Here is a 26,518-nt window from a genome sequence, read left to right as displayed (position 1 = left end):
TTGAACTAACGTTCTCTTCTCTTTAAGGCAACTACTGTATTCACCTTGGCTTCTGTTGTATAAAGAAGAAAACAGATTGTAATTCACAAATGACAAGCAAGAAAGATCGACCTCTATGTTCGTGGATGTAGGCTTTCATTAGCCGAACCACGTACAATTGTCTTCTCTCTTTCTCACCTCAGTCTGTTCATAATTTCTGCACGATTGATCAGAGTTGGATAATCATTTGGGTCTCAAACCCACCCATACCAGGGTATCAGAGTGCATAGCCATCTTTCAATGGCGATTGGCGGTCTTCTAATCTTTGTGTCACTCCTTATTGAAGAAGTGCTTTGCGCAAGCTCTCTAGTAGTTTAGCCCTGTATGAGCGCACATGGGAGAGTGTTCATATTTAATTCATTCCTGTCTCCAGATCCACCAAACAATCAGTGGAAGCACAGGCGCCAATACCTCAATAAAGTTTTTTCGGGAAGCTGTACACACATCCACCATTTGAGACCTTCAATAAGGTTATGTTTAGGTTTGCCTCATTTCCCAAATTACTTAGCCATGAATTTTTATATGCTCTTGGATTTAGGACAGTCCAGAAACAAGTGGGAGGGGTTCAAAGAACTGCACATTATATTCTCCTAGAGAAAATTTCAAAGACCACCAGGAATAAGTAGGGGGAGAGAGGCTCAACCACATAATTTTTATGTCCACAGATCCACCGATTATAAGTGCATCTTTCAAACAAGGGATATAAAAACCTTTAGAAACCGTTGGATCCATATCTTGGAAGCCGAGACTCAAAATCTTCCATCACCTAAAATCTTATGCACGAGACCAGCAAAAGATGAGGGAAGAGATTGAAGAACTTTTCCTTTTCTTATTTTTGAACTTAAAAATTAGTTTACAACATTTTAAATTGATTTGAAAAAAATACAAAAAATACCCATATATAATAGTAGCAAATTAATGAGCACCGCCCATTTAAATTACCACTTAGGTTCAGAAATCTTCATACATATTATAAATATATATCTTCCAACACAGATCAACAGAAAGCAGCAATGAAAAAGTCATTTAGGGCGAGCGGGATTTGGTCCACTGTTCGAAAAAGGCTAATGGGTTCACCCAAATTGTCATTCCTCATGGTACAACGCCTGCCTGTTTTAGTACCTTGAGATGCCGCCAAACAAATATCCCACATAATTTTGTCGAATATAAAACATCCATCAATATTGAATTGATCATGAGGTCCCACATGCACGTATTATTATACACAACCACTGAAGGTGACAAAAAAAGATGATGAACAAAGGAGAGTTGACAAAAGCAAGAAAAACAAGAATAATTGTTCCATGAACTAGTGCAGTAATTTGATCTAAAATAAAAGGAGTTTTCTCATCCACCCTGTTTCGTAGCTTTCTCATCAAACAGTGGCAGCCTGTTCCTTCTGCACCTTAAGCTCTGCATCAGCGTTGTCCATGTACCTTTTCCAGTACCAGTGCTGTCTCCATATTCTGTCGATCTCATCAATGGGGATGCCCTTCGTCTCCGGCAAGAAGAACACCACGAAAAGGCCCATGACGACGATCCACCCGGAGAAGAAGTAGAAGATGCCGGCACGCATGTGGCATAACATGGAGAGAAAGGCTTGTGCAATGATGAAGGTGAAGAGCATGTTGGAGCTCACCGCAAAAGAGTAACCTGCGGCTCTCGTCTCCAGAGGGAAGGTCTCGCTTGGAATCAGCCAACCCAGCGGACCCCATGACCAAGCAAAGCATGAGACAAAGGTACACACCAAGATCACCACAACAACCGCTACGGTATGGTGTAGAGTGTTGGCAGACTTGAGATTGATCAAGAGGATGGTCCCAATTCCAACCTAAAAATTAATACCACTAAATTTGTAAGTCAACAGTAATTAAGATAACAAGTGGTGAAATATTAAACCTAAAGAGACATGGAAACTAAACAAGCTGTATGTACACCATCCATCGGAATGAAAGGCCGAAGCTCTCACTCCTTTCCGAGATTGCTCTCATGGTTTAAAACTACTCATAGGCATAAGTGTATATGAATATGTAAAGGTCCTGCTTAATCTCCATTTCAATGGTTAGGATGTTGAAATCAAACCATGGTCTTCTTCTGATGAAATAAATAATGACATTAGTTAGGTATATGCAGTTGATTAATTAATATCAGTTGGTACCTGAGAGATGAGCATCTGAACAGCAGCTTCAAGGAGAAGAACCCTCCTGCCAACCTTGTCGACGTAGAGGACAGAGACCATGGTGCAGAGGACATTGACGAGCCCAGTGATAACAGAAGAGAGCAAGGAAGCATCATTCTTGAAGCCGATGGTCTGGAAGAGGACGGGGGCATAAAACATGATGGCATTGATGCCGGTGAACTGCTGAAAGACCTGGAGGACGATAGCAATGACAAGGGGAGGCCTGTTGCGCCTGTTGGCTAGCTTCCTGAAGGGGTGCTTCACAAGGTTGGCGGCTTCGCAGGCACGGCAGATCTCATTGTACTCGGCGTCCACATTGGGGGTGCCCCTGATCTTCCTAAGCGTCGCCTTCCCTTCCTCCAAGTGGCCCCTCTGAATCAGGCTCGTCGGCGTCTCGGCGATGAAGAGAGAACCCACACAGAGGAGGATGGCTGGGACGCCGGCCAAGCCCAGGGAGATGCGCCAACCTGATGGATGGATGCCGGAGGTCCAGTAGTTTACCAGGTTGGCCACAAGGATGCCGACGGTGATAAGCAGCTGGAACAGGATGTTAAGCCCTCCTCTAATCCTTGCCGGTGCAATCTCTGATAGGAACAGCGGCACCGCCTGTTTTTTTTTTTCCCAACAAACCAAAAGAGAACTCTCGATCAAACTGGTCAACTCATATGAATCAGACTTACTTTCATGCAATTAAAGGCATTTTAATTCTTCCGGAATCATGAATCTTTAAACTTTGAAGTCAGCTTACATGATTAAATGAAATAGAACAGCAGCAGAAAAACATAACTTTCGTTTCGGATTGAGATTCAAAGCTCTAACTAATTACAGGAATTTAGTAAACCATATGCCAACAAAGAATCCTAGTGATGTAAAACTATGAAACTTTTAAATCCGTTGCAAAAATCATCATGATCCTAATTATGAAAACCAGAAATAGAAAATATAGTCATAGTGATGTAAACGAAATCTGTACCACCATCAAAGAACAGGAACAATACTTATGGTCATGATCTTAATTATGAAAACCAGAAATAGAAAATATAGTCATAGTGATGTAAACGAAATCTGTACCACCATCAAAGAACAGGAATAATATTTATGGACTATATATCTATAGTAAACAACAGAAGAGGAATTATTAGAACAAAAAGCAAACCCACAAAGTTCTCGACTATCTTGGAACATGGATTGTTTGCTTGTTGCAGGTCATAGAAGAGAAACTCAATGTTCTATGTATTTTAAGATGCACGGCCTTCAGGTTGAACTTGAACATGCACGACTCACCACACCTGCAAGTTTGGGTAGGTTTTGTGGTTACTTGCAATTGTTTCTTTGGTTGAGGGTACATCATAGGTGGAGTATACATCATGTGTTTCGTAATTTTTCAATAAGAGCCAAAAATCTCAAATTAGGACTTAGTAGACGTTCACTAACATGAAACAAAAAAAAATATTTTGTTGAAACAAAAAAATAATAATAGTAGTAGTATTTATAATAATTAATTTTCAAAAGTGTATTTAATTTTTCAAATTCTTGAATTTTCGTGGAAAATATGAATTCAGATAAAGTATTCATAAGGTTATATCCGTGCAAGTTAATTTGGAAATAGGTGACCTTAACTTTTTAATGTAATTCATAAAATGCAATTTGAATTACAAACTTGGGGGTTTTTTGTTACAGATTTGTTCCACATATAGTAGGTTTATATCGTGGTGTCAATGTGAGGATTTTTGCTTGTTAGGTCAACCACCTAAAACCACAAATATATTCACACACACAGAAAATATGAAATAGCTGACTTATATATCACATATGGGTGATTGAAAAAATCTCTTCAAGATGAACCTTACGATAGAAAACTCATCATGACAAATACCAAAAGATGAATCCTAAAATCTTTGGAGAAAATATTTTTGGTAATTATTACAACGGATAGTTCACACATATTATGTTTGAATGAGCGACTAATCACTTCATCCAAGAAGGGAAAAAAAAAGTTAAAACTGACTAAGAAATCCGATGACAAATTATTGCAACAAGAGTGACCGAAATACATTGATGCCAATAAATTCAAGAAGATAAAACAAACAAGTTCACAAAATAAAGCAGGGAACATAGAAAATATATATCTTTAATAAAACTTAGTAGCTAAGTAGAAAGAACACTGTGAAACAGATCTCGATCTGGAGAAAATCATGTAGCTTAGTCCACAAGAAGGAAGCACATGCATGGAGATTGAAAAAAAAAAAAAAGAGGAAGGGGAAGAAGATGATGCGCGCGGTAAAACACATACATTGTTAGCGAAGCCGACTCCGATGCCGAGAAGGATCCTCCCGATGATCAACATGGTGAGATTCATGGCTGCCGCATTGAGGATGACGCCGGCCAAGAAGAAGAGAGAAGCGGCTCTCATGGTGGGTCTCCTTCCATACTTCTTGCACGCATAAGACGCGAAGAAGGTGAAGATGAGAGCAGCCATATACAGAGACGAGGTGAAGAGCTGAAGGTACTGGTTATCGTATTTGCAGTAGTTGTTCTCCCTCGCTTCGTGCTTCCTCAAGTAGACCTTGGGGAAGAACTTGATCAAGAAATCGTCCATGGACGTCACTCCCCCTGCAAGACCAACAAGCTTGTATCCTTTCTTCTTCGAAAAACAAAGAACCCAACAGAAAATAAAAAACGTCTATTCTGAAAAGAAAATTCTGTGATTACCAGAGATGCCAATATCATAACCAAACATGAGTCCTCCAAAGGCTGCCATGATACAGCATAGGAACACGTAGAACGTGAACTTCGCCTCAAACTGTGCGCCGGAGCCCGGCTTGTCCATCACTATTGCCGGCATCTTTACTGTCCTTCTGTTTCTTAGAGAAAAAGAAGAAGAAGAAGAAGAAGAAGAAGAAGGCTTGTCTTCTTTCTGGAGAGGGCGATCGACTGAGGGGATTGAAGAAGGGAAGAGAGAAGGATGACGAACGGCCTCTGTGTTGATCAGATATAAAGGGAAACTGTAGGCGGTGTTTCGCCTTACGTGGATCAGCACTGGATTTTTTGATAAAATAGCGAAAATTCGACGGATGAGATGCCAAAAATAGTGCTCTTGGTTTCCTTTTTGGCGGTCGTTGCGTCCATCCCCCATTAATCGGAATTATTACCTTTTCTGAACAAGAAAGAGATATTGATGAGGATAAGATAGAAGTTAGTCGGGAATGACAGTTAATTACAGTGTGGTGTCTCGGAAATTGAAGGAAAGCTCAATGACTTTTGGATGGCCGAGCTCCGAAAGCAAGCTGTTTCGCCGTCCATCGAGCGATGAATGAGGCTGATTTGGATCCAACTGGAATCCCTTCTTTCCGGGAGATCATTAATCCTAAAATGGATTCTGGATATCCACGACTGGTACCGGCTTTTGTTGGAGTTTATCCTGATAACAGCCAAAACTGTTGACGCGATTTTCAAATTTGACTTGGAAAGTGTACCGATTCTCATGGAATGTATCATGTTTTTTTCGGTAATTCGGACTCACATAGAAAACTTCTTTTTATATATGTTAACCTTTTTCATGTAACAGCCCAATTGCATCAAATCCGGTTGATCTCAACTTGTCAAGAAAATTTGGATTAGTTTTTGGTTCAACTGAAACTTGATAAAGATCTGACCTTATTATATATAAAATTAATAAAAACTTTACCTATGCTAGGAGATGAATCCCTTCAGTGGCTAGTTTCCAGGACATCGGAGAAAGAGCACTGAAGGACTTTTAGTGGCATTCTCTAAAAGCTACTGTCGATCTATTATGGCATGGAAGAAGTTCTATTGAAAGGTTTTCTATGGCACTACGAGCATTTTTATAGCATCTTAAGAACGTCAATGAAGTACTTTCTATGGAAAATAGAAAATGCCGTTGCTAATTTATAGTGACACTTCTTTTACATGTCAGTATTGATATTTTTATGACGAGTTTTAGAGACACTCATTCCATGTCATATCTATAAGCCATTGTTGATATGTTACAGCAATTATTGAACATCAGTAAAAGCTTTTTGACGCTAAAGTTAAGAATGCCATTGGGGACCTTTACTAAAAAATAATTGTATTTGTTTAATAGTGTTTTTATTTATGTATTTAGATTTTAGAAATTACATTTGTTAGTTGTAAATGTCTGCCAAAATTTTCTTTTAACTCAAGAAACAGTTGTGTCTACTTTGTCCGACCTAAACAAAAGCAGCTACTTTTCCAGCTTAGTAATAAAAAAAAATTAAAAAAAGCGCTTTTCTTTTATGCCTACTTTTAAAAGCAACTGGGAACACATAGACTAAATATTACTTTTCTAAAATAACAATAAAGTTTCCATTTTCATTGAAGAGGGTCGGATTTAAAATCAAAGGCCGGTAAGTCCACAATTCTCAAATCATGAGAATTGCATATTTAAGTTTAAATTAGCATTATAAAATCAGTTTTTGAACCAAATGAAGAAGGCTGCTGATTCAATGAATCAATTGATTCGTCGATTCAAGTGAATAATTAGTAGTGAACCGGTTAAAAATATTTAAAGTTTAATTTAAAAACTCAATAAAAAGGTATAAAACATCCTAAATAAATTAAAAAATTGGTGAAAACTTGACACTAGGCATTCTTGAATTGGCCCTAGAAATCACCATGTCAGCAGAGCAGGTCAATTCTGATAACACCGGTTCAAATGCTTCAATGGTCATAATGTAGCTGGTCGGTGAAAGTATGATCATCAGTTTGATTCCTTAGCACTTTGCTCCTCTAGACTGTATAAGATGACAAACGCTACTCTCGAGTTGAAAGGAATAATTATAAGTTTACTTAATTTTGAATGCAACTCTGAACCTTAGAGGCAAATGAAAGAAAGAAAAGCTTCAACCTTTCACCCCCATGGTCTGATGTGGGCATGGCATGTGACTTAAACCTAGTGTAGCTTTACTAGAATGAGATTTTTGGAGGTCTAGTGTGGAAGTTGGCCCACACCAGCCACACTATAGCAGCGCTTCTGGCACCAACCAATGTATTGTTGTCGAAATTTGTTTCTGAATTGAGCCTCTTGCAAATGAATGAATAATTCACCAGAATCATTCCTCAAATAGTTCAGAATAGGTTTACAAGTAAATTCAGAGGACCAGCTGAATCGGGCTGAATTAAATATATAATTTGCCAACTTTGAAAAATTAAGAAAAAAATAATATATTAGAAAAAAGAAACATAAAAGATAAATAAATAAATAAAGTGCCGAAATTAATGTACACAAAAAATTGAAAAAAATAAAATACAAAATAACAAGATATGCAGGGCCAAAAGCCAAGAAAAATATTATGGCAAGTGGGAGCCAATAAATTTTGAAGGGCACTATTTTATATCTGTTTTGATTCTATGGAGCACGACTCTCTGTGCTACAAAATAAATGGATCATTGATGTATAAGTTGAAATATGGTGGGAGCGACACCCTGAAGCATCAAAAATAGGCTATACCTTAAGGGACGGAGTTAGGTGGGAGCTTTGGTCTTTTATCGGGCAATGGTAAGTGACACTCACCTGAAATATATAAATAAGTAAATATTTGAAGACACCTATAAAGATAAAATTACTGTTGGCATAATCTAATATGTAATAAGCGGCTATTGCTTATGGCTACTATACACGAAACAATTAATATGTTCTTCAAACATGAGATTCTCGTTGGTAGTCCAAAGAACTCATTGATAGATTATTCATCGTGGTTGCACCTGTCCTTACATTTGCTTTTGTCGTCAATTGTTCTTTGGACATGCTTAATGATGCAGTGAACCAGGTTTAGTATGCAAATTTGTTACCATTGATAAAAAAAAATACGAAACATAAATGAATTTTATATTTCAAAACACCAAATGATCAAATGCTTCTTGCTATTTGGGCCCAACCAACGTGAGTCCCTTGCCCTGAGCTATAGATTGACGGCCTCTTCATTGTTTAAACTTTATTTCTTTGTTTGGGCATTAATTGACATAGTTGCTTTGGCTGGCTGGTATAATCTGACTTTTGTTGGTATGATATGCTTTGGTTCTTGTCCAACTCTACTTTGTGTTTGTGTAGAGGCCGTTTGGCACTTGGGACATTTTGTAAGTGTTTATAAATCTATTTTAAAGTTTGGAACAGATTTATGAAACATTAGAATTAAGTATTCACAGATTTGCCTCAATTTTTTGAAGCAGATTCATGAAACAATTACAAAGTGTTTCATCACCCTCCTAAGTTTTCTTTCATGCATTCATGATAGTTTCAAGTTGTGTTGATCATTTTTTTGCCCAACTCTTGTATTAGTTTCAAGCTGTAGATTATTTTTTGTTTGTAAATATATATGAATATTGAATATATGATATTTATTTGAATTTGAATTTGAATCCGTCTCCTTCTAACTGTATATATTTATTTAAAACTGAATTTGAATGTAATGACCTGGTCTGAAAACTGAATATTGTGCTTTACAAGGTGTTTGAAGAGGCGAGAATTATAGTTTTAAAATTGAACTTTTCATTTTTTATGAAATAAAAATAGTATAGTATACGCTTGAATCAAAATTCTAAAATATTATTCTATTCTAAGAAATCATAATTTCAGAATTTTAAAATTTTTTAGTCTCTCTTTAAGATGCATGTGTTGATGGTTTAATTCATTAATTAGAAAATTTTAATTTCTATTTTATCAAACACACTATTTTCAGTTATAGAATCAAAATTTTAAACTATTAACCAGAACTAAATTTTTTATTCCAATTTGTCGAATTTTATTTTTAAATTTTAAAAATAAAACTGAAAGGCCACAAACGTCCCTGTGAAAGCGAGACTACAAAGTCATAAATCCAAAAAACAAAAGTGGTGCTTTTGTCGATGTTCCACCTAAACAGTGGAACTGTAATCTGGGCTTATTTTCTTGCTGCTGCTTCTAAGCCGTTAGGGCACACAGAATCCCCACTTTCTTCATCTCCCCTCTCACAGGAGCAGCCCATCTTGGGGAGTTGTTGTCTTCCCTTACCGGTGGTCGATCACCTGCAACTCGCTTTGAAACGGTGGAGGCAGGTATGCAATTCGAGATTCACACTTTCCCTCTCAATCTCTTCCCGTCTATGTAAAACGCCCATTTTTTTTGTTGATCGACCATCGCCCATTTTCATTTTTCTTGTTGATGGCACCCATTTTTCATTTGGGTTATCATTTCTTTCCTGCAGGTGATCCTTAAGTCTTGATTTCAGACTCTTGAAAGCTACAGTACATGCAGAGTTCATCAGGTACCATCTTCTTCCTGTGTCTTCGTTTGTTGCTTGTATCGCTTCCTACCTGCGCCTGTAATTTACTGTGCGATCTTAGATTGGCGAACCCTGGTTTGTGATTGTCAATAAAGGCCACCATATGTCAGAATGCTACTCTGCCTGATGAGGCGGTGACCAGGCTGCTCGAGAGGGAACGGAAATTGGGCAGCGTAAAATGCGTTGGTGGTAGAGGTCCAATGTATCTGTTTAGGGACTTTAGAGTGTGTCTCAAAAGTTCAGTGTGTTTCCGTAAAAATACTCAAATTTGGAGAGCCACCCTGTAAATTTTTCAGGAGAAAAGGAAATGCAAAAAGGAAAGGGGAGTTAGGACAGCATCGCTGGCTCCCTCACTCTCCTTCCTGTCTCCTTCCTCGATTTCCCTGCTCTCCCTCTCTCCATCGACCTGCATTCTCCGGCGGTCGTTGCAGGCGTGGTCCTGTAACTCTCTCTATCTCTCGGCTGTGGCAGATCAAGAAATGACATTGGATGCAGCAAAATCTGGCCTTGGCCAGGCCTCCGCTTAAAACTAACAGACCTGGCGACTGGCAGGTTTCTGCTCTCTGGTATTCGAAGACCCTCTACCTCTGTAATATGTTTTTTGAAGATTATGACTGAAACTCTTGCTTTGCGTATGTTAGTCTGCAGTTTGTGGCAACTTCTATGTTTCAGTGCGCCTTTGACTTTTTTATGTGGCCTACTTTGAGGGTTCCTTTTATTAGGACTGACTATGTTTTCTGAAAATTATTTTGAAGCTTATTTTGATTAAGAATGAATCTGTTTTGTGTGGCTTTTATGTTAGTTAAATGTTGAACTGCTTCTGTCTAAATAATATGTACGAATTTTTGTTCTTTATGCGGTTCTTTGGATTATTTTGATTGAAAATTTAAAACTTAATCTGTTTTATCTGGTCCTTTTGAAGCTTATTTTGATAAAAACTTAATGTCTGGGATTACATAAAAACTTTAAATTATGATGGCTTACACGAGAACCTGTTCTCAGAAACTTTAACAAGATTGAATTTGAGATCAGGGTTTACTCGTACTTGATGGTATTATACATGACCCTTATAAAATGAAGACTCGTGGAATGCAATTGAAATCGGTGTTACATCTTATCAACTCACTTCCGTGAGTTCTTTCATGTTTTACATGTATTTCACGAATATGGTTTTGTGTACAAATTTTTGATATGTTGCATTCTTACTTGTGTTTTTAATGTGCAGGTATCAATGTAAACATGTATCCTTTTTTCCAATAAAAAGAGAAAAACTGCTTATTATAGGTAAGTTGCAAACTTGTAACTATATTTTTGATTTCCTATTTCTTCATGGTTTATTATATATTTTTTGTTACAAGTTCATTTTTTGTGCCATAGGTGATATATTGATTAGTTGTTACATGTTCTGTTGATATGATTTTTTTTTCTTTTTTGTAGTTTTAGTTTATGTTTATTACAACTTCTACATTGTTACAAGTTTAATTTATATCTATGGAAAGTTATAAACTTTGTTTCGTTAATGGCTATGTTTGACATGGGGTTGTACATTGTTATAAATGGCTGTGTTTCATTAGCAAATTCATTTGGCTGTTGTGTGTGTGAGAAAGAAAGCATGTATGGGTTACTTTGCAACTTATGCTTCCTGTAGAAGGGATTCCATTTCTTCATCTTCATTACATCCTCATTTTTCCTTCTCATACTGTTGCAAGGAGAATTCAGAATTTGCCAAAATGGTTTATCTCCTTCAGAAGTCTATTTGCTTTATTCTGCATTAAATTGATGAAAGGAACTATCCCCGTCTGTGGAGGCAGAAATCCAGTTACTGATCACTGAACAAATTTACAATCTTTTGCATTACTAATTTGTCACTGGATACCGAGGATTTAACATAGCCATCATCTTCACATCCTTTCCTTCTGCTGCACAGTTGGCAAACCCAGCAAGTTGACTTGAGAACTGCCATCATCAACTTGGATTTTCAAGGGACTGGGTCACAAGTGAAATGTGAACCTAAACAAAACCGAATCCTCTAGGACTCTGTTTTGGATCGCCCGAATTGGTTGAATAATCTCAGAAGCAGATTCTGAACTCTTTCATTCAACACCAGTTCTAATTAGTAATTATTATTCTTCATCAAATTTGTAGTAAAAGTACATTCAGAAAGTTTATGACCTGACCCAGACTATTTGCTGACCCGTGACCCAGTAGTCAGCGAATCCAGTTCTGATTCATGGGTTTGCCAACTCTTCTGGAGCTGGTGCTGGTAAACAAGCAAAACATGGAAATCCAATTCCGTTTCAAGGATCATGAACTTTAGATGTTCTTCACTTGATATTAGCCAAAAGGCCGAGAGAAGTTCTTACTCATCTGGTAGACATAGAGGGTGATCTGATTAAGCACCGGGCATCTTCTATCGTTATCCTGCTGAATCCCATCATTAAGAAGTGGAAATTCTAACTTCGAAAATTTTCATCGTTCAAATGTATCTCCAATAAAAATGAACCAAGAGCAGAAAAAGACGTGAACTCACCTAATTCATCTCTATCAGAGGTACCCAAAGACACAAAGAATGTTTAAAACTTTAAACTTGAAAAAAAAATGAGTTTAAAGAAAAAAATCCATTATTCCGACCTGTTTTCAGTCAAAATCAAATCTATTGAAGAACCAGGAAAGGTCTATGCTGCATGGCAAGAGATGGGAAAAAATGTTTAAGGGAATTGATATCTTTCTAGATCCAAAGGCCTACTAAGCAAGAAGATACTGATTGATGAGAAAAGAAGGTACCTATTATTCTGATTCTCAAATTTAGAGAAAAAAATTTGATGGCATAACTAGAAATAACCACAAATATTGTTCTTGGGTTACTGAGGTTTTTCTTGGTTATCTTTGGCAAAGTTTTTTTTTTTTTTTTGAGAAAATCTTGGAAAATCTCAGATTTTTGTAAAAATAAAAAATTCAAAATATTAGTTGAAAATAAAATAAATGAGAAACTAAGAGGAAAACATAGAAAATATTTTGCTGAAATGATAATAATAAAGTAATAAATAAGAGAAAATGAAAAATCGGAAAAGGTCCTGATAATTCATTTTTAACATTTTTGAAAATATCTTGCATTTTTTTTTTATGTTAATATCGTGAATTTATGATATTGTCAAAACTATTGTGATATTTGTGGATGAAAAGGAAAAAGGAAGATGAGCTCCTCTACTTGTCTCATCCATACTAGTGGGTGGATGGGGAAAGTTTGGAATCAGTAACCAGACGACAAGTCCAATTTGATTCCAGGTGGAGAAGAAGAAGAACCAGAATGATGGAGCTCTAATGATGGATGGGGATAGAAAGAGAGAATGAGAGCTGAAGAATGGGGAAAGTTTGGAATCAGTAACCAGACAACAAGTCCAATTTGATTCCAGATGGAGAAGAAGAAGAACGAGAATGATGGAGGTCTAATGATGGATGGGGAGAGAAAGATAGAATGAGAGCTGAAGAATGGTTGATACTTTTATGAAGTATCACCATTACTTAGGTAAAAACAACTTGGAAAATATTGTTGGTTACTTCTAAGTTCTAAGTAAAAACAACTTGGGTAAGCAATATGATTTCATTCTGCATCTTCTTTTTGAACACTAATTTATCACATTTGTTTTGAAATATGTGACAATATCAGCTTTCATTGCTACCATATAATACTAAAAAGGAACTGATTAATATTCTTGAAGATGTTTCTTTAATTTTGAACTTTTTTTTAGAACACTTTTGAAAAACATATGAGAGAAGTGAAAGGATTTATCCTTCAACTTTCATAATAAAAAATATTTTCAATTGCTTTTGTGAAGAAAAATTTAACAATTAGAAACCCAGGTAAAATAAAAAATTACGATTCCCATAAACCAGAAAACTGAGTCTGCGCTGTCTATACTTGTAGGTCAAGAGTCTTTTGATTTGTTAGGACCAAATGCACAATGGTGTTCTAACTAAAAAGAATATCTCCCTATCCATCTTCAATTTTTCTTTTATAATATCTTAATATGAACTACAACATCACGTATATATATTTCTGACAAAATGCACACTCTATATTCATTGACATCTGCCTTCCAAATGTATGTTCATTGGTGATGAAATGTAGATTTGGACAACAAAAGAAATTCTGTGTACAACTTCATAAGTTGAGATTAGGTTCATATTAAGATAAATTGGCAAGTAGTCATCCATGACATTCAAGCAGTGTCCACATGCCATCACAGGGAGGTTCATCATAAGGTTTACAATGTCATTAAGAAGATTAATGCCCCTTTGACTATTATTTAGTGAAGGACTGGAGATCCATTGTTTAGGCATGCATTTTTTTATGCATTTTTTTTATGTGTCTCAAAGGATTAATTGGCTTGTCAAAGGGCATAGTATATGGACACGTTGTACAGGTTGGAGCCAAATTGGTTCATTGCAAAACATTGAATTTGCAAAAGGCTCCTAAGCTGGTGGCTAAGCAAAAGAAGCCTCCTAAATTCTCAGGTAATGCAGGGTTACCTTTTCATGAATCAGGGGAGATAGCAACTTAAGGGTGTGTTTAGTTGTCAAAGAGCTTATAAATACATTTAAATGGTCCATCCTTTTGAAGTTTACTCTACCTTATAAATACATTTAAGTGGTCCATTCTTTTGAAGTTTGATTCTCTGCTTTCCCTTAATGATCGGTTTTTACCAGGAGTGTGATGAAAGATGACGGTGCTTTGTTTGACTGAATATGGTCACTTTCTTCCATTTAGTGCTGCCGAAGGCACATAGATTTCTAAGGATGGCATGACATTTTGGTCAAGTATGAGTTCTCTTTGCATCAATGGGTGGAGCAGAAGAAGGTAATGAAAACAAAGAAATTGTCAACCAGGAACCTGATCATGGAAGGCCCTTCTTTGGAAGCACAGATGTTGCGGAGCAATCCAAGCTACTTGCACAGAAACAGTGCACAATGTATGGCAACCTATTCAAACAGTGCATCATTTAGGAAAAAGCCTTCTTCCCAAGTTTCTGTCCAAACTTCGTCCAAGCACTGAATTGGTTGCAAGGGATTTTGAACTCAGTTCTCCCCTTTTGATTCTTTTGTATGGCTTGTTTGCAGGCTAGCATTGAATCGGATAAGATAATGATAAAGAATATTTTTTATGCTTTGGTGAAGAAGAAGAAGTGCGCGGCAGCTCGCGCACTTCTTGTGAAACTGGCAAGTGAGAGAAGACTGGAACCTTCTGTTCCCAAACGATATATTGCAGGACTCTGCAGGCATGGAAGAGTGTATGAGGCACTTGATTTGTTTTATGAGTTGAAAAAGCTTGACCCAGAGCCCCCTTTGCGCATCTGGAATTCGATTTTGAGGGGTTCACTTGGAATTGGGAGGACTGATCAAGTGTGGCAGGTTTATGGAGAGATGATGGAATCTGGTCTTTCAGGCGATGTGAAAACCTTTTGCATACTTATTCAAGCCTTCTGCAAAGAGAGAAGGTTTGATGAAGCTTATGGTTTGGTTCATGAAGTCCTCACTACTGGTGATGTTCCTGATGTTGTTACTTTTACCAAATTGATTGCTGGATTCTGCAAGGAGGGTGATTACAGCAAAGTGTCCCAACTTCTTCATCTTATGATTGCGAAAAACTGTATGCCTGATCTAATCACCTACCAGGAGATTATATATTGGCTTTGTAAGCAGCATGAAACTGATGAAGGGCTCCGCATATTTAATGAGTTGATAGAAAGGGGATATAATCCTGGTGTCTTCACTTATACAACTGCAATGGATGGCCTCTGCAGGACAAAGAGAGTGAATGAGGCTAAAATGCTTTGGTCCCAAATGCTGAGTCTGAAATTGGCTCCAAATGTACATACATACAACGTGCTTATTGATGGATACTGTAAGTTGGGGAGAATGTCGAATGCTAGGAAGTTGTATATGCAGATGCATGAAAGTGGATGTAAACCAAATATCAAGACATACAGCATATTACTTGATGGATACTGTAGACAAGGAAAGGTATCCCAGGCTACTAAGCTGTTTGAGGAGATGCTGCCTGTGGGCATAAAGCCTGATGTTATCACCTACAATATTCTGATACGGGCATCCTGCAAGGAAGGAAACACTGATAATGCTGTTAAACTTTACCATGAGTTGCTTGAGTCAGGATTGCAGCCAATTGCTTGCTCATATACACCTCTTATTCGAATATTATCTAGTCAAGGTAAAATGTCCGAAGCAGTAGAGTTTTTCAGTGACATGCTGGCAAGGAGTTTGCGTCCATTGAAATGTATGTACGATTATATGATTGATGGTTATTGCAAAGTTGGGAACATAAATGAGGCAGTGACGGTGCTTGTGAAAATGCTAGAAGAGGAACTAAGACCTAAAAAACGTACCTTCAATAAACTGATCCTATCCCTTTGTGCTGAAGGGCAGACACTTGATGCATTATCAGTCTTAGACGCGATGTTGGAGATGGGCTGCAGTCCAGGTCAATCTATTACATACAACGTGGTCTATAACTTATGCAGGGACCAAACGGGAAATGCTGTAAAGTGTTTGAATGAAATCATTGGTGATGATTGCATGTTCATTTAAAGAGTTATCGTTATTGGATGTACAGAAACTACCTGGAGGTTGTAGCCTGTGATTCTGGTGAGTGGTCTCCATATTGATAGCAGAATCTGCAGTTTAACCGATACACAAACTAGGCAGTCAACTCTTTGACTGCTTAACTTTTGGCAGGTATCATTTTACTATAGGAACCAGAGGATATGCTCAGTTATAGAAACGAGAACCTCTTTATATCCTAAATGAAGGAATTTGGATTTGCTGTGGAGCACAGTCTGGGTGCTAACTTTTATTTCCTTCAAGCGTCTCTACTTTGGTTCTCCATCTCTTCCACTGTGCTGGTTCTGTTGAGTCACCTTTTTGATTGGCACTTTCTTGTCCTGATACTGGAATTGCAGCAAACGTACTGGATTCGAACTTGTACAAGATAATCTTGGATTCAGAAAAGGCATGAAGTGGTCCTTGTTCCATATTAACTGGAGCAAATGAAGCACATTTCCTACTGCAGCCTTCTTGACAGGTCTTCCTTGAAGGATCTGTAAATCAGGTCACCATCGTGCGGAATCTCTAAACGCTGAAGTAAGAGCTGACGTGGTCATTAACGAGGCTATCAAACTGGCGGGTTTTTCTTTTCAGCTTGATTCTATATAGTTCTGTCTTTGTGTCATTTGGCCTCCAGTAACTGGAACGCTTCAGTGGAAGTGGCATCATGGTCTAACATCTATTGGTTGCTTTTTATTTTTTCCAATAGTTGTTGCCACTTTGGCCGTGTGATAAGGCTAACATCCGTCACCTTTTCACCCATTCTTATACACTCCTCTTGGTGTTGCAATATTTTTTCATAAATCGACAACTTTTATTGTTCCCTGAAGTCCTGGCTATCTTGGTCTGAGTGAAGTATGTGGTTTAATGTGGTTTTAGATACCAATTTCTGATGTGAGGATGATGATAAAGAGTCATTTCCATATTTTCTTGAAAGAGACTGGATCAGAATTTCTTTTTGTACTAACAGTCTTCTTGAAGAGCGTGGGACATTCATGGGTGGCGAATTAACAAGTTACCGTTGCTTCCGGTGTGCTCATGCTTTTATAGAGTTCTTAGCAGCTGCATTTCAAGAAACAAGATTACTGAATGGGTCTAAAGTAACTTCTGCTGAGCCCCGATAAACGTGTCTTAAGGTAAGTGTTTCTTGAGTTTTCTTGTTTCATTTGTTAATTAATTAAATTATATTTGATTATTGAACGCCACATAATAGTCTTCATTAATTATTTTCTTTAGGGTCCATTTGATTGCCTGGTAAAATTTACCATGTGTAAATTTTTTTGGAAAAATTTACAGGATGAAATTTCTCCTTCTTTTAATTTGAGGCCATGTTTGATGCACATGAAGAATTTAACGTAGTAAATTTAACCATGTTTGATGCATAATAAAAATTTAACGTGGTAAATGTTGTTTATCTTTAATGATTTTACTGCAACCAGTAAGGCAGCTGCATAGCTCCATTTGATCCAACCCAACGAAGATTCTTAATCCATAAATTAGGATTTCATTTCCTTGTCTTCACATAAGTACAATGAAGATCTTTCTTGTATTTTTACACAGTTGATTGTATTTTTAATTGTCAATTTGTCATAGTTGGAGAATAAATCTGAATTGGGTTTTATTTAACCTAAAATCACAAAAATTTCATAACAGTGTCTTCAATAGTCCACTCATCCAAACAAGCAGGAACAAGAGCAGGGCAAGTTGTGCCGAACAAGCAATAACAATACCAGTTTTTTCATAACATTTGCTGAATTCATCATCACCATCCCAAATAACCAGAGCCGCATACTCAGAATGAACAAGAGCAGGGCAAGTTGTGCCGAACCTTTTCCTTTCCATCTTGGTCTCATGGTCTAGATAGATCCCAAATTTCTCAAAATTAAATATTTGAGATCCTCCCAGTGAAACTGTGAAAGACCTTTTTCGATGAGCAATAACGAAAAGACTGCAAAAGACTTTCATGACAACGAAGAAAGATCAGAGCATTAGAATTGCCCCACTAAGGAGAAATGAGAATAGAGATAAAGAGCAAAGACGAGAGGAAGGAACAAAAATTTGGATTACCAAGGAAAAATACAAGCAATACAAAAAGCCCTTAATCCTCCTATAGGGATTTGCTACTGAGAGGAAGGGGAGAGACGCACCATTCTCGATTCAAAGATGCGTAATACATAGAGATGAAGAAAAAGAGCATCGATAGCAAGAGAAGAGACACTGAGAGAGGAGGGGAAGGAGAGAGCAAGAGAGGAGAGGGAAAGAGGCGATGAAGCAGAAAGGGGCAGCGAGAGAGGAGGGGAATGAGAGAGCAAGAGAAGAGAGGCTCTGAGAGAGGAGGGGTGAAACGAGGAGAGGATGGGCGTCGAAAAGGTCGTGAGGAGAGCGAAGAGGAAAAGGTCGAGCGGGTGAAATTTCACCCGCTCACTTTAACGTAAAACGGGTGAAATTTCACTTTGTTTGGTACGTCGTGAGGCGGGTGGGTGAAATTTCATCCGTCCGTATAGATTTCACCCTCCCTACGAAATTTAACCCGGCAATCAAACGGGCCATTAGTGAATAGGGTTGTGCCTAGTTCTAACTAAGCCTTTTATACTTACTATTCAAGATGAAGTTTTAACCTATAGGCTTAGCTGATTCATTGTAAGTTTGTAATGCTTTTAAGAGGCCTTTTTCTTCCATGGTTTCTTCTCTCTCAATTTAGCCTCCTTGCAGAAAGAGGATTATGAATTGGGGCCTGAACATATATCTAAACACAGAATCCTCTCATTCAAACAGAAAATCGGTAGAGAACATGGGAGCTCGAACACACAACATGGTTCCTTCCCGGCTTCTCCTTGGTGTCATTGGCCATTCAAGTTAAGTACTTGAATGAAAATTAAGATTGCCAATCTCAAAGAAGTGCCTTGATGTGAATTTTATATTCCTTTTGAATTTGAATTCAAGTTGTTGGATTCCAGAAGAAAAAACCGATCCGGTCAATAATTTTACATGGATGTTGTACGAATCTAATAGATATATGATTATCACAAGCATCCCAATTCAATTACATGTAAAGATTTTTGATATTGTATTGTAATTTTTTTTTATTTCATCAAAATCTGATTCCAAGTCAAGTGGAGCAATGTTCAAATAGTTGATAGGTATACCTAATCTCAATCTAATAGAGCACTATAAAGAGGAAACAAAGGTTTCTTCTCGTTTTCCCTTGCATGGTCACGGATCTTCAAGGGGATAGCATCTTCGAAGCGACACGGCGAACGATATTATTCGTCTCACTTGCGCTGTTTCTCGACCAGGATAAATATATCTCTAGGGTTTATAAGTTGTAAGGTGCAAGATGAATATAGAGACCTTGAAAAGTGAAGCATGGATTTCAAATACAGCCAATAAGGAAGAAAGCCATTCCATCTATCTTTGGCATGAACCTGCCACAAACTCAAAACGAATGAAGAAGGGTTGCTTTCTAAATGCAACAGGACGTGATGGATTGAGATCAATGCTTTTTGTTGATTAATTAACTAAACTTCAGTTTTTATGCTGCATAGAGGAGTCAAGATCATGCATTCCAGTGATGTTAGGTTCCTCAAGTTAAGGCATTCTTCTCAAATGAATGGCACCTTGAGGATCTCATCAGTTCACAGCAGTAGTGAGGGTCCAACATGCATGGGCTCTATAACGATATCAAAAACATTGTGTCAACTCGACCTTCAAATGCATGTTCAGTTTGTGGTTTTTGGGTCAAAGTGGGCTGCTAGGTGGGCAGGTGGCACGGCTTGGATTAGCATAGATAGACTCAGCCCATAGCCCTGGAGTGTTGGTCAAGAGGGCTGATCAAAACGGATACGGTAAAACACACGACCACCGGTTCGCGTACATAGACTGAGGCTAGAGAGAGGAAGAGGAGAAGGCTTGAAGGGAAACTGAAGGATACCACTCGACAGAGAGATGGGAGATGGATACCAAGAGGCGTATGATTTTTACAGGCATGGAGGTGCTTTTATAGCCAATCGGACTTCAAATCAAATTACAACTTGAAAAAAGAATACGATTCCTTCCCGACAAAGTAGAGCATAAAAAAGTATACCAACAATAGGGAATGCTGAGAAGTGGAGGCGCCTCAATGGCCTTCCTCTTCCCCCCTGGCTCCCTGGGACAAAAAGTACCTTTCCAGAAATAGAGAGAGGGGAAAACCCCTATTTGAGTTGCAGTATGAAATGCAAATGAATGTGAAGACAAATGAAAATACCACACCCACAGAAAAAAGAAGCATTCGTGAAAATGAATATGGTCTCTTTGGGCGACTCGTAGTGTGCTATTTCGAACTCAGTAATGGATCTGCGTTTTAGCTGACGTATAGAAACTTCATTAATTTTCACTTTTTTATATATATATGAGTGCTCCTTGAAGTTGATATTTAAACGTAGAGTGCCTCTTGTAGTTCTGCCTCTACTTGAACATAACATAGTCTCATATGATATGACAATGGTGATGGTGGCAGTTAGAGTTGCTAATATCACCTTGTATCAGAGCATTTCAGCTGCATAATCAGTGGCTCCTCTACATCAGAAAGATAAGAAACCTTAAGAGGGAATTTGATAATAAGAACTTTATGTTCTTGGAACACATGTTCTTATCATATTATCTAAAAATATCATGTTTTTATTGTACGAAACATGATGTGATTATGAATATCATCTTTACATTCAGTAATAGAATGCCGAACATAATCACACTATGTTTCTTGATAGAAGAGGATGAGATGTTGTTTTGGAAACACGAATTCCCAGGACAGGATCCCAAAACATGATGCTCAACGCATAGTGTGCTTCCTCAGTACCGTGTGAAGCTTGCTTTAGCCACATGATGCTCAAGTGCATGGTAGGCATAGGAGCTGCACGAAGAAATAATAAAGAAAAGGTGGTAATGCAAGTGCATGATCAGCATACTAGCTGCAGGATAGAATGTTCTTCTTACCAAACACTCTCTAAGAGGCCAGCTACTTAATCGAGTGATGATAAGGTGGAGAGGTGGAGAAGAAGGTTAGGTAAGGTTGCATCTTTATGATGAAGGAAGAAGGCAGGTCAGAATGTAGGTACATCATCCAATTATGAGTGTACGAGGTGGCTGTACATTGAAGGAACGAAATAACTAGAAGGGGAGATTACAAGAAAATTGGCATGCAGAAAGGAAGCCCCACTGTGATTTCATGTTCCATAAACTTTGTATTCTCAGCATGGTTTGCAAACTCAATATCATAAAAACATAGAAACTATCCATCTTTTAGAAAAATCTGTAAAGCTATATATGTATTACACATGACAAATTTCTGTTTCGTACCTTATGTCCTTGGCAAGATTGTAGGTTTAATAGGTTTTAACCTGCCTCTAAGTTATGGCAAGCCATTAAAATCCATTAAACCAACAACTCCGAGGAAGGAATTAAACTTATTTCTATCACAGAAAAGAAAGGGATTGGTGTTGACATGTTTCTAAGGAGACCTATCAACCACTTGCTTTCCCATTGAAGTAAATGATTGTAGCAGGCCTCTAACTCTAAAGACTATAGAATTAAGCAAATGCTCCTAGAGTAGTCACATTGGTGTGGTTGTTGAAGTGGCCAACCAATTTTTAGCCTTTAAAATGGGTTTTTTTTTTTTCTTTCAAAGTTGTAAATGAGGAGGTCTTGGTGGTAGCCATATGGAAAAAGCAAGCTTTGCTTGTATCATAATCAAGGGTGGAGCAAGGATTTTTTTCTTAAGAACAATCACTTATATAATTTTCAAGATTTTCACCTGGCCAAGAATGTATTTGTCGATATTATACTGAGGTGAAACTAGGGCTGCACACAAGCCGACTTGACTCAAAAAGCTCGAGCTCAAGCTTGACTTGGCCTTGAACTTCAGTTGAGCTCCATAAAACAGGCTCGAGCCCAACTTGCTTAACTGGTCAACTCGTTTAACTAACTAAACTATAACCAACCAGTTTTACGTAATCGAGTCAAACCAAGTTTAAACTAGTTGAGTTCTTAGTTCTTATGGCTCGAAATCGACAGTGTGTCCAAAATCTCTGGCGCTGCCATTCTGACACCAAGTTAACTCAATAAAAATCAAGCTGTAATAATGTTGGTTCGCCTCCCCTTGTGCGAGTAAAAGCTGAGTGTACTTTATAGCGTCGAGAAGGACTAAAAAATTCTCATTATCTCCAATTTGAATATGATATCCAATCAAATTAGTCTTGAAAAATCAAATATATATATATATATAAATGAATATCTGCCTAAGATCAGATTTTTAAAAAAGACATTTGATTGGATTCAGAACGGATTTAGTCTTAAACAAATATCTTATATCCGATGGCCTTATTTTTTTGAAATTAGCCACTTTTGGGTTCAAAATACCGATTTGAATTCAGATGTGAATGTAAAAATCGGATTTGAATTGTGAAAACTGATTTCGCATTCAGATCCCCATATAACTTTTCTACATTTGTATGTAAATATGTATTCAAATCCTAAGAGTTTATCAGATTTGGATCTCATCTGTCGACATCCCTATAAAAGGTGCTCGTTAATAAAAACACTAAAACAACGTTTTTATTACCAAACACTCCCTAAAGAGTCTAATGCTGGAACGGGCGGGCTTACTGGCAACCAGGTAGCTTGTGAAGAGTATTTCTTTTCCTTTAGAGGTACTTTTGTCTATTTGAAAAATATCTTTTTTTTTTCCTGTTTTTTTATCTAAAAGTGTTACTTTATTTTTGTTCCCTTTTTCTCTAAGAAAGTATTTGAACATTTGCCACCCATGCATTCAACCTCCTTGGTAGTTGTTGGCACGAGGGTCAATAATGTTTGAATTTTCTTTTTCGGACTTCCGAAATAAGAAAGGGAAAAAAACCGGCGATGAAGTGGATAATTATATATCAAATTGACTAGTTATAAAGTGGATAATTATATATCAAATAAGAAATGTGTGGGCTGCCGCCTAGTGTGGGCATGTGTGGGCCGCTGCCAACACAGGCCCATTCATTCAAGGGTGAGCCAGCACTCGTTATATGGGATACCAAAAAAAAAAAAAAACACACACACACACACACAAATGATGCTAGACATGAATAAAGAAAAAAGATCATATACTCGTACAAAAAAAGGAAAAAGAAAAAGGAGGAGAGGAAAATTTTTGTTTCAGACATTAGACAAGGGTATTAATTATTTCATGGACTAGAGCAAAGCTGTCCATTTGAAGTTTATTAAAAAATGATATACTCATAAGGTATATATATAAACATTCAACTTAGTTTGTAGAAAAATAGGAGAGAGATTATATGAATAAGATACCTATATACATGAGTAAATTTGAAAAAAAAAAATGTAATTTTTAATGCTCACATGAAATAAAAGAAATGATAAGAGCACCACTTGGGGGGAAGTAGCCACATAATTTCGATAAACTATGATCTATGAAACATGGGGTTAAATAATATAGCTATCCCTAGTAAGATACTTGCTTAGCTTAACTAGTCTTTATAGCTATCTAATAATCTTGTAGTCAGAGATTCATTTATTTTCTCTTCTCTACACGAATCTAATCTTCCTTCTTTAAAATCAAGTTGAATGGTAGGCAGCAAACAGCTCTGCCATCAATTTCAATGATAGGGACGTAAAGGTTTCTGCATTAGATATATGAGGGATGATGCCTTAGATTTGTACGCATATGTAAAGTGTGTGTGCAGTATAAATGGGCAAGAAAAGTGGAATTGCATTATTTAAAACAAAATGGTATAATCCTCTTCAGATTTCTAATGACGTGGATATTATGTGATCTTCATGTTTGAAGCGTAGGGAAATGAGTTTATTTTAATGTGCAATTAGGTTTTTATAGAGGTCGTTTGACACCAGTACTGTCCAGTGACACTGCTAAAAAAATTAAGGTAGACCCATAGAACCTTGTAACATTTAAATTTTGAGACAGAATCATTAGACAGTAACAATTTGCTAGGAGTTGCCAAAGGACCCATATAAACTCATATTAATTTCATCGAAACACGCATAAATGATAATGGACATGAATTATATATGTACTCAAATATGTTAGCCTGTATGCTTGACAGATTAGTTATCCTCTCAGAGCTACATCATGGGGACTCTGGGAATTAGATGACTATACATAACCCTATACATTTTTTTCCAATCAAACATGAATGATAGACAGGGATGACAAGTAGCCAGATTTAAATGAATGTACCCTTTACTATATATGTCTGATTTTGCATATGTTCTCGTATTCAAATTTGAATATGAATGAAGAAAAGTCAATATCACATTGGTATATACCCAATCTAGATATGATTTTTGAAGTCACATCTGAATTCGGATCCGACTTTTAAATACAAAATCCAATCAGGACCGTATTATCATGCGTTAATAACCAACCTTCCACATATGTGGATACTCGATATAAGATATTCATTTAAAGTTAAACTTGAATCCCAATCCGATCTTCCATTTATTCAAAATCGAATCCCAGTCCAAATCCAACCAAATGTCCTTTCTTAAATCTGCATCCAATTTAATCTCTTAGCTGGATGTTACTTTTTTTCTTCCTTGTCAGAGTTTGTGCATCAGTCTAGCGAATCTGATTGCATCTTTAATGGTAGTCAAGTTTAATAATCTCATGTGAACTAGTTTCGTATCTAGGCGCCTCAATTATCTTTGGATGCAAGAGCTTTAAGAGGCATAGTATAGCTGGTCCTGTTATATAGTCATTAAAAGCATAGTCATCGGTTCGATTCTTATAGATGCTACTTTTTTAAACTACAAAAGATAACATGCGTTAAATGGAATAAGCGCATGTTGACTTTGACCTCTCACGGGAACACTCGGTTTCTTGTCGCTCATTCGAAATTATCTATTCACACAAACCTATCTTTCTATCTATATCTTTTGACAGGAGACATTATTTTTTTTTCTTATTATCTCGAAAATTTTCGTTTTATTAATGTATACAGAAGCGAATTAAGAGGAAGAATAATAAAGGACAAAGAACAATAAATGCATGCATGGGTTAGGTGCTTGTGCCATCTTCTTTCTGCCACCTGCATCTACTCTTCTTGGGTGCATTGGATGTGACCTCCATTATTCAACCGTACTGGTAAAACAGGACAAAAGCAAAGTTGAGTGCCTGTCAATAAATGAGCATCTTTGTTTTCTTTGTGAAAATATATATATATATATATATATATATACTAAATAATTGAATTACTCAATTCATTCGTTAGGTTGATTCTTGAAACGTTTGAAAAAAAAACAAAGACAAAAATAAAAAAGTAAAAAATGTAATAATTTAAACATTTTTCTCTTTCTTTTTTTCTCAACAGTCTATTATGATGGAAAAGACGGCTTTCAAGAATGAAAATGGTGACTACGAATAGCCAAATCACCATTATATATATAAGGAATTAAATCAACCTACTATTTTTCAATCTGAGTGGTTGTATATTTAATTTCGTTTCGCTAAAATCCCTTGTGAAAAGTACATTTGGAATGGCTAGTTGTTAGTTACAATTTTTAATAACAAAATACACTTTTTAGTGTCGTTTTTAACAGTACAAAATATAAAAATAACCATCCGATCACAGAAGTAGCTAAATGAATTCAATATCTATATATATATATAGAGAGAGAGAGAGACAACCAATCATGCACAAACGAAGATGCTTTTAACTTAATTTGAGTATAATAACATGTTTTGGTACTTCAAGCTTGTTTTATGACAAATCTTGGATTTCTTTTAGCACCAAATTTTGGGTGTTATAGGAATGTTTTGTTTTTCAGATGTATGAGAAAAGCACATTTAAAGTCACAAATAATTGACTTAATATGCTTTTCCTACTCAATCAATTCTTCAGTTGAGTCCACAATATAATTGCTATGCTTTCCACTAATTAATCAATTGTATGACTACAAATAGATAATACAAAAACTGCAATTATTAATTATGTATTTTAAAATGCATGCATGAATCTAGGGGATTCAAATCATCTGGTTGTCAGATGCTGCTGAAAGCTAAAAAATTAAAAATCTATCACTAAAAAAAAAAACCTTACAAGCGAGCCAAAGCCCCCATCCCTCCCTTGTGGTATAAAAGATTGATACACCAACAATTCAAAATAAAGACTAACTGTTCTTACCCTGTCCATTGTCTCTACCCTTCAAGGATGAAAATCTCTCGCCATCATAAATTGAGAAGTAGGAGCAATGGGACTATCATAGCACAAAACCTTCCACCCACTGAGTATATTGATATAGAACTTGGCTTTTAACTATCAAGTTTTCTCGGCAATACAAAACATCCAATTCTTTTCATAGGCATGAAATAGCTAGTTAG

At 36.9% G+C, this 26,518-nt stretch overlaps 2 protein-coding genes across 15 annotated transcripts; one reads left to right on the top strand and one right to left on the bottom strand.

Moving 5' to 3' along the window:
• Positions 1-1,242: 1,242 nt before the first annotated feature.
• Positions 1,243-5,184, bottom strand: LOC116266970 (sugar transport protein MST4-like). Its single transcript, XM_031648519.1, has 4 exons — positions 4,931-5,184; positions 4,512-4,831; positions 2,198-2,824; positions 1,243-1,870 (listed from the first exon to the last, which is right to left on the bottom strand). Exons 1-4 carry the CDS (start codon positions 5,061-5,063, stop codon positions 1,415-1,417), a joined length of 1,536 nt encoding a protein of 511 aa, XP_031504379.1. The 5' UTR covers positions 5,064-5,184; the 3' UTR covers positions 1,243-1,414.
• Positions 5,185-9,107: 3,923 nt separating this feature from the next.
• LOC116266831 (pentatricopeptide repeat-containing protein At1g09900-like) lies at positions 9,108-21,262 on the top strand. 14 transcript variants are annotated; one of them, XR_007575170.1, is made up of 6 exons: positions 9,108-9,292; positions 9,442-9,501; positions 9,816-10,085; positions 10,745-10,803; positions 17,108-17,273; positions 20,886-21,262. XR_007575170.1 is itself a non-coding variant. In XM_050081231.1 (6 exons), exon 6 carries the CDS (start codon positions 14,662-14,664, stop codon positions 16,120-16,122), a length of 1,461 nt encoding a protein of 486 aa, XP_049937188.1. In that variant the 5' UTR covers positions 9,108-9,292; positions 9,442-9,501; positions 9,816-10,085; positions 10,745-10,803; positions 14,227-14,489; positions 14,638-14,661; the 3' UTR covers positions 16,123-17,073. The 14 variants fall into 14 exon arrangements, 8 of the variants coding, with proteins under 8 accessions (XP_049937188.1, XP_049937187.1, XP_049937186.1 ...); XR_004175444.2 differs by lacking the exon at positions 20,886-21,262 and adding an exon at positions 18,913-19,132; XR_007575169.1 differs by lacking the exon at positions 20,886-21,262 and adding an exon at positions 18,850-19,132.
• The last annotated feature ends 5,256 nt before the right edge of the window (positions 21,263-26,518 follow it).

The sequence above is a fragment of the Nymphaea colorata genome, chromosome 13, assembly GCF_008831285.2.
Source record: "Nymphaea colorata isolate Beijing-Zhang1983 chromosome 13, ASM883128v2, whole genome shotgun sequence".
Classification (NCBI taxonomy): domain Eukaryota; kingdom Viridiplantae; phylum Streptophyta; class Magnoliopsida; order Nymphaeales; family Nymphaeaceae; genus Nymphaea; species Nymphaea colorata.
The sequence above is the reverse complement of the archived record's forward strand: the minus strand, read 5'-3'. Positions and strand labels throughout refer to the sequence as shown.